We start from the raw sequence: 13918 nt of genomic DNA, 5'->3' as shown, positions 1-13918 counted from the left end.
TATTCCAAACCTCTGAACTTTTCACCCTTTGCTCCAACTGCCCCTATTCCAAATTTATTGCTGACAAAAGGAAAGGACAAACATTTTAGTGAGGACAGACTGCCGGAGCTACACATCGACCAGAATATTACGTTTGGGTGTTTCATCTTCAAAAATATCCCAGTGAGGTCGATAGAATTGTTTCCATTCTTGTAGATGAATAAATGAAGTTTCTGAAAAGAAGGTAGCCTCTAGATGTCATATCGAAAGTTAGAATTCCTTGGCATCATGCTAACTCCACACTTCCAGATGCAAAACTTTGAGCAGGTTACCAAAACGCCACTCCATTCACCGGCTTAACCCCCTTGTGGAACTGTGTGAGAATTAACACCATTCAGATGTCCAGGCCAATTAAAATAGTGGATGAAAGGGAGAACTGAGAACAGATTTAAAGGGACTTATTCAGTCATAATTTCAAGTAGCCCATTGAAATGTGAAGTTATTTAAACTCATTGTTTTCATTCCTCTGCAGTATATACCAAATAACTTTTTTCAAAAATAAAATATGTATTTTAAGTGATAATTCTAAAAACAATTCATGGATCTGCCTGGTAAATTGGACTTCCTAGAGAGGACAAGAGGCTGAAAAGAAATGAGACTCCGCTTTGATGTATTTTAATGATAATACATTTCTAGCATTCAGGGAAGGAGTCCAGACAGACTCAGGACCAAAGAACTTTTAATCAATAATGGTGTGAGGGGGCTGGGGATTTAGCTCAGTGGTAGAGCGCTTACCTAGGAAGCTCAAGGCCCTGGGTTCGGTCCCCAGCTCCAAAAAAAAGAACCAAATAATAATAATAATAATAATAATAATAATAATGGTATCAGAAAGAAGAAGGAAAGAAGGAAATAAAAAAGCAAAGACTGGAAGGGAATAAAAGAAGGAAGTTCCTCCCTAAGTAATGGTTACACAGGTCTCTGCTGGACATAATGTGGTAAGACTGCTGAGAGCTGCTCATTTGAAGGGTTCACCCTCATAATGCAAGACCTCTGTGTTCACTGCAGCTGAATGATATTGTCCAAACCATCTGCCTATACATAAAAATCACAGCTCCACACCAATCTTTACAGAGAAAGACAGGTGGTACCCAGGATTTTCCCACAATGCATCTCCCCAACCAAAACACTGTAATGGTTTACACAGCTGTCAGTTCAGTAATACTGACCACTCAGTGTATCATGTCAATCCCACCTTGTATACTTTGAAAGCTTAGAGATGATTGGATGTATAGATATAATGGACTTCCTCTCAAATCTGACCAATGTTGTACATGAGAGAAGAAGAGTCCTTTGTGGGAAGAAGTTAGATGGCTAATTCCACGTAATCATGACCCATGTCTCCTCTTGGTTTGCTGTGTGTCTCTTTTTATAATAGTTCTAATTACTTCTTCCTGAGACAACAAACTCAGCAAACGTTAAAACCCCATCCATCCTGTCAAAGGGATTGGAATCCCAGTGTCTAATGGTGTTTCCTAAAACAAAAATGCATTCCAGTCTCGTTTAATTATGTTGGTCAAGTTTTCTAAGAAATAAAAATATGATAGCATTAGTAACACAGGGCATAATTCATTGAGTTTTAAGATAATTTTATCAACAGTAACTATTTCAATGTGCCATAGTCTTTTTATCTTTAATAGTGGATTTGTGAGGAGAGTGATGCCTATTTTAAATTACAGATTTAGTTGTATTTTTTTTAAATAAAATTAAGAATCAATGGTACTCCACATAGTTTATGTTATGCATAGTCATAAGTTTTATGTTTATAAGTTTTGCAACTCAAGTCATATATTCTATTAAGTTGAGAACAATTTACAAAGTTATTATAATGTAGTATACAACTGCAATGGGAAAAGTCTATCTTTATCTAATAATCTAAATATTCAGTAAGTATAGCTACTCACTGGTAAAGGAAACCATCTTTATAATTGAAAAATATCTTTGAAAAACTTTACTGTTATAGTCTTAGCTAGGTACTCAGAGGTATAATTGAATAGTCACAGTTAGTTTGTAAGATGAGGTTTGAATTGTCACAGGTTATTCAGAAATAATACAAAAGATCTAAAGGTTGCTACAACCTCCATTCGAAGTGCAGGCTTAGTGTTAACTTTATCTTAGTGATTTATCTCTTAAACCCTGGCCATGAATCTTAGAAATCGCAGGCATTTGGGCTCCAAATTTCTTAGATAATATTGCTAAATAAATCAACTGTGAGGGAAATAAAGATAGATTGGTATGATTATTAAGATATATGGATAGAGATGAGCATATAATGCATAAATTATAAATAAAGATCACTTCCATCAGCAACTCTCAGTGGGTACAGTTTGTCCTTTTCATCTTACTGATGTTTATAATTTAACTATAGATAATAACTGAAGTAATGAAATTTACATCTGGAGGAGAAATAAACAAAAGTATAAGCATTTCCGTTTGTATTCATTCATTTTTAGTTTCAAAGCCTATAGTTTAAAGACAAAACCCATGAATATCTTTGCTCGAGTACTTAGGTTGTACGGAAGTAGATGCTATCATTAAAGCCCTTTGAACTATCCCTCAGTTATATAGTTCTACAATGCCGTTAGAGGGATTGTTGTCACAGCATGGACACGTGGTGGAGCCGTGACAAGTCCTGTGTACCACTGTCACATTAATACTTGGTGGGCATCAGCAATGCTAAGAGCTATGTTTGTCAAATGGTAAAACACTTCTCGAGCTGATTCTTGGGTTTACACCTAAGATTCTATTGGCGTGGGGAGATGGCTCGATGGATGAAGTACTTGCCATACAAGCATGCTGACCAATGTTTAAATTCACAGCATTTATGTATAAGCTAACCAGGCATGGTAGAGACCAACGGTCTCAGCAATCAGGAAAACAAGGAAAAGAGGTCTGAAGAGAAAGCAAGCTACCTAGCTGGACTAGGCCAAATTGATGAGCAGTAGGTCTAAAGAGAGAGAGACAGACACTACATCAATAATTAAAGTAGATAATAATTAAGTCAGATAACTAGCATCAGTTTCAGACCGCTACAAGCATGGACACACATGCATTTGCAGCCTCATACACACATGCATACATACGTACATACACACACATGTAAGTCACACATATGGACACCTCTATGCACATAGTAATTTGAATTATCAAATTTAGTACTCATAATTGGGAAATGTGTTTCAAGATAAGCTATAGCAATATATTTTGTGATAATGTTTTAAAAGAAAGCTAATTATAACTGTACATGTGAATTAATATTTCATATAGATTCACACATAGTCATATATGACTTTAATTATAAGTATATATATATGTATATGTACACATACATACATATATGCATACATACTTATAAATAAGTCCTTGTACATATAATATATACTTGGCTATTGAGAAAGGCTGTACAGTTCATTCCAACAATACCTTGCCTTTCTTCCCATTTTGCTCTTGGCTCACTTAATGTTGGGTGTCATGGGCTGGAAAATCTATGAAGCAGGATCTTTTTCTTCTGTTAGTGATGCATGAACCAACCAGTGTTCGATGGCCCGAGATTGGGATCTCTTGTGTCATTCTCATTCTCTCTTTGTGTCTCCCAGCAATTAGCCCCACACGTGGGACAGAGTCGGTGGGAAGATGCCCACTCCGCCAGTCCAGAGTCCCGGGGCATCATAACTATGTACATTAGTTTCCTGTTCTGATTCACTTATATTGTTGCACATCACCTTCTCTTGTGACTGTGACTATAATCACTCTAGGCAAGAAATAATGCTCACTTAGCATTGTTTAAAGAGTGTGAAAGCATGCATGCATAGGGGGGTATTTTAAGAAGAGATTTCATTTGAATACAGCATGGCCAAGTAAGCACGGGACCTTGCACTCGGGAAATCTCATCAGCAAGTTTGAATGACAGGCGGTTAGAGCTAAGGAGAGGATCAAAAGAAGACCCCGGAGTTATGGATCTCATGTAAATTCTCCTGGAGAATAGTGTGCAACCTTGAAGTAAAATTAGGAGTGTCTCAACCAGCTTATAGGATTTTGCTAAAATTCAGTACAATTATGATAAAAAGTACTCTGAAAAAAATGTAAGAGTCAGTCAAATAGACTATATTGTTATTGCCTAATACCTTTCCTGGAAAAGTATTACTCTCTGTCAGGGAGCACATTTGACTTTACTGCTCTTAGTTTTAACTGACAAGAGAGTATTTTTTTTTTAAGAAATTGAAATTTATTTTAGAAATGGATTTAAGGTGTCAGAAGCCACACATCAGCCACCTTTGACATGTCGTGATGGTAAACTGATTTAGAATTTTTAGAAGAACAATTCATGCAGTTTTCATGCAGTCACAGCATGTGGTCCGATAAGATTAAAGAACCCAGCTTTCTCCTTGGAGGTCCCTCTCTTCTTAAACGTGAGGCAACTAGAGAGTGGCGATTTTGGAAAAACACATGTACGTACTTGTGAGTTGTCAGAATCTGGTTCCTTCTTTCAATTTTGCAAACAACACAAACCACAAGTAAGTAGTAGGAGGAATCAGCTTTCCATTTGTTTGTTTTAATATGTGTTAAGACATCACACATGTGAACCCTTTTGTTGTAAGCTCTTCTCTAACAGAAGATTCCTCCTTTGCCCGTGATCTGGGTTCCCCAGCACCCATCACACCCTCCCTTACTTGGATAACTTTTATAAATTCAAAGGTTTTATTTTTTTTTCTGGCCAGACTTTCTCCCTGACACCACAGATTCATTTAGATTTTGAAATGAGTCGAAATAGCCAGTACGATGTGCCTAATGCATCCTAATAACTTGGTACTATAGACAAATGAGAATTATTGAAGCACTGCAGGTCTGCGCAGAGGTAAGCCAGAGCGAGGTTACTTTTAAGAGGTAGCCATAATCTGATTAGCCGCAAAGATGGAAAAGTGTTCCAGAAGCAGAACCAGACAGGGCCTAATGTTTTTAATTTATTGTGATCTAATCATTTGATTTTAAGCCATTCTTTTGTACTGTAAAATAGACAGTGTCACAGGGAAAACATAATTGGAGTAAGATTAATTGAGAACAGTTTCCCTTTAAAATGGTGGTGTAGAGTCTAGGAAAGTTGATCTTGAAGAGATCATTCTTATGAGAAAAGGGTAGGAGAGCCATGGAAAGCAGGGAAGTGGGAAAGGTTGATCAAGCATATGAAGTTATAGTTAACTGAGACCAAGAATCTCTCATATGACATTATATATAAGAGGGGTATATATAAAAGGGGTATTGCAAAAATATGCAAATGTGACATTGAAACTTTTTACCCTAAAGAAATAAAAGATGTTTTAGGAGGTATACTTAACATGATTATGTATGAACAATTTATACCGTGAAAAACTTTATGGCACTCCATGTAATTACATATATATATATACATGTATATATATATGTAATTATAGATATACATATATATACATGTATACATGTTTATATATACAAATATGATCATATTATATAAATTTTAAATTATATTAATGTAATTTATATATCTCATATAAATTTTTATTAAAAATAAAAAATTTAAAAAACAGTGTAATGCAAAACTCAAAGTGGACAAGGGTTCATGGAAAAAAACAGAAAAAAGGGAATATCAGGTCAGTTGTTGCACGGAAGGTGTTTCTTACCAGGCAAAAAAGTAAAACTGATGCTACCGTATAATAGTACTGGGTTGGTCTTGACATCACACTCTGTTACTTCTGTCCCGAACTGGAAGTGTGTTTAAAGACAGGCGTATGTTGGAACATGCTGGGAGATATGACATGGCAAGGGCTAGTTTTGTTTGATCTGTTTGATTACAAATGAAGCAGAGTGTATGCATTAGGTCTTTGCTGAAAGTGTTTCTAAGGATTCCATCCACATGACGTCCTGCCTGTGGGTCCACAGCTGCAATAGCAGACGCACAGACCCCATGGCCCCTGGTCTGGATGTCGATCCCACACAGCCACTATGGCTCTACTGCTCTTTAGCGTCTCTCAGGTTTCTCCAGGCTGCTTCTGATTCTCAGTTCTTTGCCCAGAAATGAGGAATGTGAACTAGACTCTCTTTTCCCCAACCTGGAGAGTTTTTGCAGAGCTGCTATGTGTCCACTCTCTTTGTCGGTGATCTCAGAGCCAGAATAGTCAAAGGTCAGTTAATAACATGACACAGGGATCTTGCTCTCAACTGAAGCTAGATTCATGTCTGCTAAAATAGCATTTTATGTCATTTCATCCTCCATTGGCCAGACTCTATTCTGTCTGGGAGAGGAGAATGGCCAGCCTGTCTGTTTCGGGCACAGCAGTAGCAGAGAAAGAAATATGAGAATATGCTGCTAATGATCTCATGTATATGTTTCTTCTTTGTCTCCTGAACACTGTCACCCAGCTTTAGTCCAACATGCCATTTAGACCGGAGTCTGGGATTGATCTGTGATGAGTGTCCTGTCGGGTATGCAGGACCACGCTGTGAGAGGTAAGCACGTGCCACATTGCCTTGCAAAAAGATTTCTTCTACCTTGAGAGTTATAAAACCACAGACACGATCTTTCCCTGCTCCAGAAAAGCTGTGGTGCTCACTGGGGGGAAATAAACTTTCTTATCACACCTGTCACACAGATGCACTCTATTTTTATAGTTTATTTATCCTCTGTAAATTGGTTATAAATCTCCATTCACTCTGAGTATATCTGATTAATGTTTTAATCTTAAAGGTTGAGCATTAACCTACACTCTTTCTTTAAAAACTGTTGCTCGAGTGGAAAGCCATCACTTTAAGATTTATTTTGCTGTCTTCCCTTGGCACCATTTATTTTTCATAATTAGCTTTTTGTCCTTAAAATGTGGCTTAAATTTATAGTTCATAGTTCAGCAAGTGGCCTATAAGTTACTGTAAACATATTTGGAACAAAACAAAGCATAATTTATTATCATGATTTATATCCCCCTTCTAATCATTCTTAAACTGGTGTTTTAATTCCTGTTGAGTTTCTGGGGAGCAGGGACATAGATGTTATTTCAGATGGTTTCCATAATCACATATTTTCTCCTGAAGTACATTTGGAGGAACTTTTCTTGTGTGTATTCAGTCCCAATTTTAAAAGAGACGCAAATTCTTCCTTGATGACACAGACAAATAAAATAACCGTCCCACCGGTTTTTAACTTTGAAATGTAGTAGCCTCAGTAACCACTGCTGAAAATATGGATAAGGCAGAAGAAGAAGGCAAGGCCATGTCCATGTCTATGTCCATGTCCATGCCCATGCCCTGGTTTTTCTTCTCCTCGCCACAGCTAACTCCAAGGGCTGCTATGTCTACCCATCCTTTTCTACCTTCTTGGTAGCCATCACTGTTAAGCTTTCACCCAGAGAGCATTGGCCAGTAGCTAGTAGTCTGTGTACAGCAAGCCAATAGCAGTATCCAGCAGTAATAAGTCCTGTTTATGACTGCGGCAGCTTCTGTAAATGATCTAGGGAAGACCGGACCTGAAAAGGGGGATTTGTGTGCAGTTGAGAAACTGGAGGTCTTTAATTGTGTATCTTTTAAATAAAGAAAGGCACATGCGCATGACACTCTAATAGGACAGCACAGCACTGCCAGGACAGATTTGTGTCAATGTCTCATACCCCCTAGCTTACCACAGGCAACCTTTTTTTTTTTTTTTAAGCAACTAGAAAATGACAGCTGCTCTGTCATACAAGGCTATTAAATCCGCTTATCTGGGTGAGCATGGCCTCTGATGCATTTACATTGCTTTGCTTTGTGCTCTGTCCTTCCCAAGCCATCTTCAATTTAACAAGCTACATTTTATTTAATAAATATTTATTTACCAAGTGCCATATGGTAGGTACAAGGTAAGACACTGAATGCAAACAGAGGCCTTTTCCCCATCTTTGTCCTCAAGTAGTTCAAAACCTTCTTGAATGTGGGCGAGAATAGACACATGAGTTCTAGGGAGAATTCTAATTGAATAGTACAAGTCTGCAAGGAAAGAAATAGCTGACAGAAAGCATGATGCCCTGTCTAAAATCTATATTAATCAGAGTCGGAAGATGGTAAGATGCATAGACTGTGTGGCAAATGGTACATCTTACTTGCAATTTAAGTTTGCCAACCTAAAATAATCTAGTATTCTTAGAGAGGCAATGAGATATTGTATTTCCTTAGCCAGAACTTGGGTTAAGGTTTTCCTTGAATATTTTAAGATTTTCCATTTCAGAGGATTTTTTTTTAAGTCGAAATCCCCATCAGATGGATCAGAGATAGTAATAGAAATATTTTTTAAATGCATCTGTGGGCATTAAAGGAGAGAAATCTGAAGTCAGCACAACCAAACCCAACATTGAATTCGCAGCCCAGTGAAACCCACCATTCTGTAGCTGAAAAGGTGTCTTCCATGATGTCACCATTCCTACAGTAGGGACTTTCACAATCACTTAAGCTTAGGAGATATCCACAGACATATTAACATTCCCTGTAGTGAATAGTGAGGAAACTAGGCAGCCTGGCTGGTTCATCATTGACTATACATGCAAACTTATTTTATGACATGAATGTGTCAAGAAGATACGATCCAACTTTATATTCTCTATCTCAATTAATTTCCTTCCTGAGACACCAGTCTTCTGTGGAAGTTGTGATGCCTTAGAAGAATGGACTAGATAAGTAGAGTTTTTCTTCATTCTCTTTTGCAAGCCATCATGAATTAAAGTTCTAACCAGTTGATGCAGTTCAAGGAGTTTGTGTGCATGTGTGTACTCAGTAGACGAGTGTTTGTGGTCATGAGTGTTTCAGAAGAATTGACACAGTGTGGCTGACCAGTCCAAAATGATGTGCCCAAGTATGTTGCAGCTGACTTCTCCTTTCCCTGGTCTTCACCATTAGCTTTCCATTCCAATATTTCAGCTAATTCTCTCCCCCTCCTTCTCACTCTTAGGGAAACAATTGTTCAAGAGCCATTTATCTTCTTTGAGGATAACACTGGGATCTGACTGTATTTATATCTTTATTTCTCTGTCTCTTTCTGACTCTATCAACTCATTTTTTAAATAATGCATTTATTCTCTGTAATTTTATACAACATATTTTCTTGAATTCATTCTGCTCCTTTAGCTCCTTCCAAATCATCGAAAGAATTGAAAGAATGGAGATTTCACCTCCATTCTAGTCCAATTTCTTCTTCCCTCTTTAAAACAGACATACACACACACACATGCGTGCGCACACATATGTATACACACACACACACACCAAACAAACAAACAAACAAACAAACAAACAAAATCCTTCAAATGCGTGGAATCCACTTTGTTGTGCGACTGCTTCAGGAGTGTGGTTGATATACATGGTGTCATTTATTGAAGAAGGCTGGCTTTTCCTTTTCCAATGGTACACAAAGGCCAACAGCTCTGTAACATGGACTTAGTGTCCACCTCCCCTCCACTCTGCTGAGGAATCACCCTACTTTTGTTGTTTGAACAAGACTTACAAGAGGTGAGAAGCCACTAGAAACCACAACCCAAAGCCTAGACATTCCCTATATTCCCTTTTTCCTATTTTTCCTGTGGCATATCGTACAAGATGGATTTGCTCCTTGAATTGAGGGAATGACACACAAGCAATTCAACCCACCAACAAAGGTGGAATGAAATTTGTAAATACTGCTAAGGATCAAACTATCAAGGGGAGTCCTTAGGATTTTAAGTGTTAATTATAGCTTGGAAACTCTCGGGTAGTCTCTATGCTGTGTATAGTTTCATAATGGAAATAAAAGTTAGGATAATAAGACAAGGAGACATTTATTATGATTCGATTCTAGATTTTTATTGCTTAGAAAAGCAGAAAGAAATAGCATTCCACAGGCACGAAGGGACCAAGTGAGCAATGGACAGTATAGGAAAGTTAAAGCAAAGAACACGAAACTAATGAAGGGTCAGTGACAGTTGATACCCAACTTCAGCGTCTACTGCTGAAACAACAGATCATACATCATAGAGACGATCAAAAATCCATGATGCCTTAACTATAGGAAAATATAAAACAGTGCAATGTGCGGATTCCTTAAACCCATCTTCTCCCCAAATGGCAAATACAGAGAACTCAGTAGTTGAAGAGAGAGAAGCCCAAAGGCTACTTACAAGTAACCCTTGAAAATGTGAAAGGCAATTTGACTCCAAAGGCTTAACATTATGAAAGTGCACCTATAGTTTTAACCACAAGATTCATTTTAGATATAAATGGAGTTTTTTTATTTCAAGTCATAAACATCATTTATATATTCTCTACTTCAGAAACATCTTAATCTAGATCAAGTCCATTCACCCTCAGGTGCAATTCTGCAGCCATTTCCTGCCCAAGAGGTGATCGTTAGTCCCTGGGTCTTGGCTGCATAGAGAGAAGTATACTTCCTTCCTGACACTGTTATCAGAATTGTAACAGCTGAGGGTTTTAGAGGCTATGCACAAGTAATCTCATCACTACGAGGAAGGAGCAATCGGCTCTTGGATCTAGCACCATATTTTGTGCCCAACAACTGTTTCCTGCCAGTGCAGCTTCTGGGCTGTGCTCAGGTGTCCAACTGGGCCTACTGCCTCACCAGTGCCTTCTGGTTTGGCACAGGCACCATGTGAGTAAGCCAGCATTTAGCTGAATGGGAAGCAATGAGAGCATTGTACAGTCTAGGCAACCCGGTTAGACTGCAGGCTCCTCCTCTGATGATGTAGCTTTCTCTCTGGAAGACTGCAGTCATTCTAAACTTGAACCAGGCACTGTCACTTGTTCAGCTGCCAGCATTCAGCTCCACCACTGTGAAAAGGCTTTGATTCTGACTCTTGGGTATCTCTAGTTGTTCTGTGTTAGATAAGCAAGTGCGTAGTTCTTGTGCCTAGACAGTAAAATAATACAATTCCTTGTTTCTAATAATGTAATATAAAATGGCTCTGTCGATTCCTCTATTCTTCTTTTGAAGTTTTAAGGAAGATGGGGGATGGGAATGTAGGTCACAGATGATTACAGAAAACCGAATTAAGGAATAATGGAACAGAATGAGGCAGAGGTCCATCGGTCCTATTCCATGCTTTTCTATCCTTCTTGGTTTCTATGTCTGCCATTCATTTTCATTGGTATTTCTCCTCCTATAATAAATAATATTGTCCTAAACTAGCAGCAGCCACTCAGCTACAGAACTGTTGTGTGGCCTGAATTCACATTTACATTTAAAGAGATTTTTGTTAAACTATTATAATTTGATTTGAAAAATTAATTAATATGAAAAAGTATAGCCAGGATGCCCATGTTTAACAAAGAATCCTACAAATTGTTTTTACTGTCTTCACACTGTATTGTTGGTAAAAGTGAAAGAGATGGAGATTTCACATTCAAATTAGTGTACTGAAGGGAAAAATCTGAGAGTCTGGGAAGACCTATGGGATTGATATTTACTAATTTTAATTAGATCACCCAATAAGTAATAACAGTAATTTTTATTATTAGTCAACACACAGAATAATACTCACCATGATTAGGATTACTTTTTAATCCCTAATGGAAACTTTTTGCCTCTTTTTAAAAATTAATTGCTTATTTTATTTATTTACATTTCAAATGTTATTCCCTTTCCCAGTCTCCGCTCCACAAACACCCATCCCATCCTCCCTCCACATTGTTTCTAAGTAGGTGCTCCCCTCCCCACCCACCCACTTCCACCTCACCCCTCTAGCATCCCCCTATGCTGGAGCAACAAGCCTCCACATGACCAAGGGCCTCCCCTCCACTGATGCCAGATAACACCATCCTCTGCTACATATGTGGCTGGAGCCATGGGTCCCTCCCTATATACTCTTTGGTTGGTAGCTTAGTCCCTGGAAGCTCTGAGGGGTCCAAGTAATTGATACTGTGGTTCTTCCCATGGGTTTTAAGTCCCCTTCAGCTCCTTCAGTCCTTCCCCTAACTCCTTCTTTGGGGTCCCCAGACTCAGTCCAATGATTGACTGTGAATATCTGGATCTGTCTTAGTTAAATGCTGGCAGAGTCTCTCAGGAGACAGCTATAACAGGCTCCTGTCAGCAAGCACTTCTTGACATTAGCAATAGTGTCAGGGATTGGTGTCTGCAGGTGTGATGGATCCCAAGGTGGGGTGGTCTCCGCATGGCCTTTCCTTCAGTCTCTGCTCCATTTTTTTGTCCCTGCATTTCCATTAAAAAGTAACAATTCTGGGTTATAATTTTTGAGATGGGTGGGTGGCCACATCCCTCAACTTTTTACCTCTTTTTAAAATCTAATACACACACACACACATACACACACACACCACATATACACATACATGCACATTTATGGTTGTACACATACATATGCATGTGCAAACACCACACACTAGTAATAAAAACCAATGTTTAACTGTTTAAGAGGTTACTCACATGTTACTATGCATTTGGAGGGAGAAAATAGTTCTACTTTAGTCAAGTGGCCAATGAGTTGTCATAGATATTCATGCATTTTCCATATATATATATATATATATATATATATATATATATATCTGAAATTAAAATGGCAAATGCTTGTTTCCTCGTTCTTTTTAGTTATATTTTCTGTATATACTTTCAATTCCAGGAGAATTTGGACTTATTGCTATCTTTGTTAAGAAAATGTCTAATACTCTATTAAATAGTTCCATCTCTCTTGGGGTCACTAAGACATTTTGAAGGGGGCAAGATGAAAGTAATAGTTTTCTGTGGGGTTTGATATTGTCTGTTGTAGAACCCATTCTAACTGGCCAAAGGCACTCTTAGGATAAGCCAAATGGGATGTGAATATATGTAGATACTATCATAATATCTAAAGATCGAATAAGGTAAAAATCAGGTTACTAGTCAAAGACGTATCCTTAATCATTTATCTTGAATACACTCTAGAAGTGATTGTGAGGAAATTTTCTGCACTATAGTGCCATTTCATTGTCTATAGTAGAAAATTTATAGAGGATGGTCTTTTGGGGCACCAATGGAAGAAGTCCTTGGTCCTGCCAAGGCTGGACCCCCTCAGTGTAGGAGAATGTCAGGGGGACAGGAACAGGGGAGTGGTTGGGGAGGAGAATACCCTTATAGAAGAATAAGAGGGGGATGAAATAGGGGGCTTATGTTCGGGAAACAGGGAAAGGGAATAACATTTGAAATGTAAATAAAAGTATCCAATAAAAAATAAAATTTATAAGTAATATTGGTAATATTAATTAGTAGCAATATTCTTTTATTCTCTGAATATTCAGCTATAATTTTATAAACCATTTTGTGATTATAATTCAAAAAGTTTTAAAAGATGATGATAAAACCTCAAATCTGTATCGTTATATTGTCACTTATAAAGCTTCAATAAAACTAAGAGTGATAAATGTATCTGCATCAAATTAACATCAACCTAATAATGTTATTAATGCTTTCCTTCCTACCCCATATTGGAGTCCAAACACTTGCGTTCCAAATGATAGAAAGCCTCTTTCTAGTATATTTCTACATCTGAGCCGAACACAAGTATTGTATACCATGAAGTTAATGATATTCTCGCACCAAGCTCCTGTTTCCCCTCACTCTCCATCCTCGCTGCAGAGTATGCTATTTCATAAGATGCCACAGATAACAGAGGTACACTGGCCACAGCCTTCTAATGCTATTTCACTTCTTCTTTGATGAGTGGGGTTTCATGCAAAGCATGAGAACATTTAACTGAGAGGACCAAGCTGAATGGAAGTGAGACCTTGTCAAGTGTGAATCTGAACATCGGTAGCACTGGGCAGCACTGTAAAACACATACATCAAGGACAAGTGGATAGGAAAAGCTGTATATAATTTCTCTGCCACAGTTTATACATGATAAACTTA

General features: G+C 37.9%; 1 protein-coding gene across 1 annotated transcript in view; it reads left to right on the top strand.

Annotated features, from left to right (window-relative positions):
* Positions 1–13918, top strand: part of Lama2 (laminin subunit alpha 2) — a 470233-nt gene that overhangs the window by 216684 nt on the left and 239631 nt on the right. Inside the window, exon 19 of the mRNA XM_032895270.1 lies at positions 6430–6516. Coding sequence (XP_032751161.1) covers positions 6430–6516 — 87 coding nt within the window. The remainder of the gene's footprint in view (positions 1–6429; positions 6517–13918) is intronic.

The sequence above is a fragment of the Rattus rattus genome, chromosome 2 (genome assembly GCF_011064425.1).
Source record: "Rattus rattus isolate New Zealand chromosome 2, Rrattus_CSIRO_v1, whole genome shotgun sequence".
Taxonomy (NCBI): Eukaryota; Metazoa; Chordata; class Mammalia; order Rodentia; family Muridae; genus Rattus; species Rattus rattus.
This window is presented reverse-complemented; position numbering and strand designations above follow the sequence as displayed.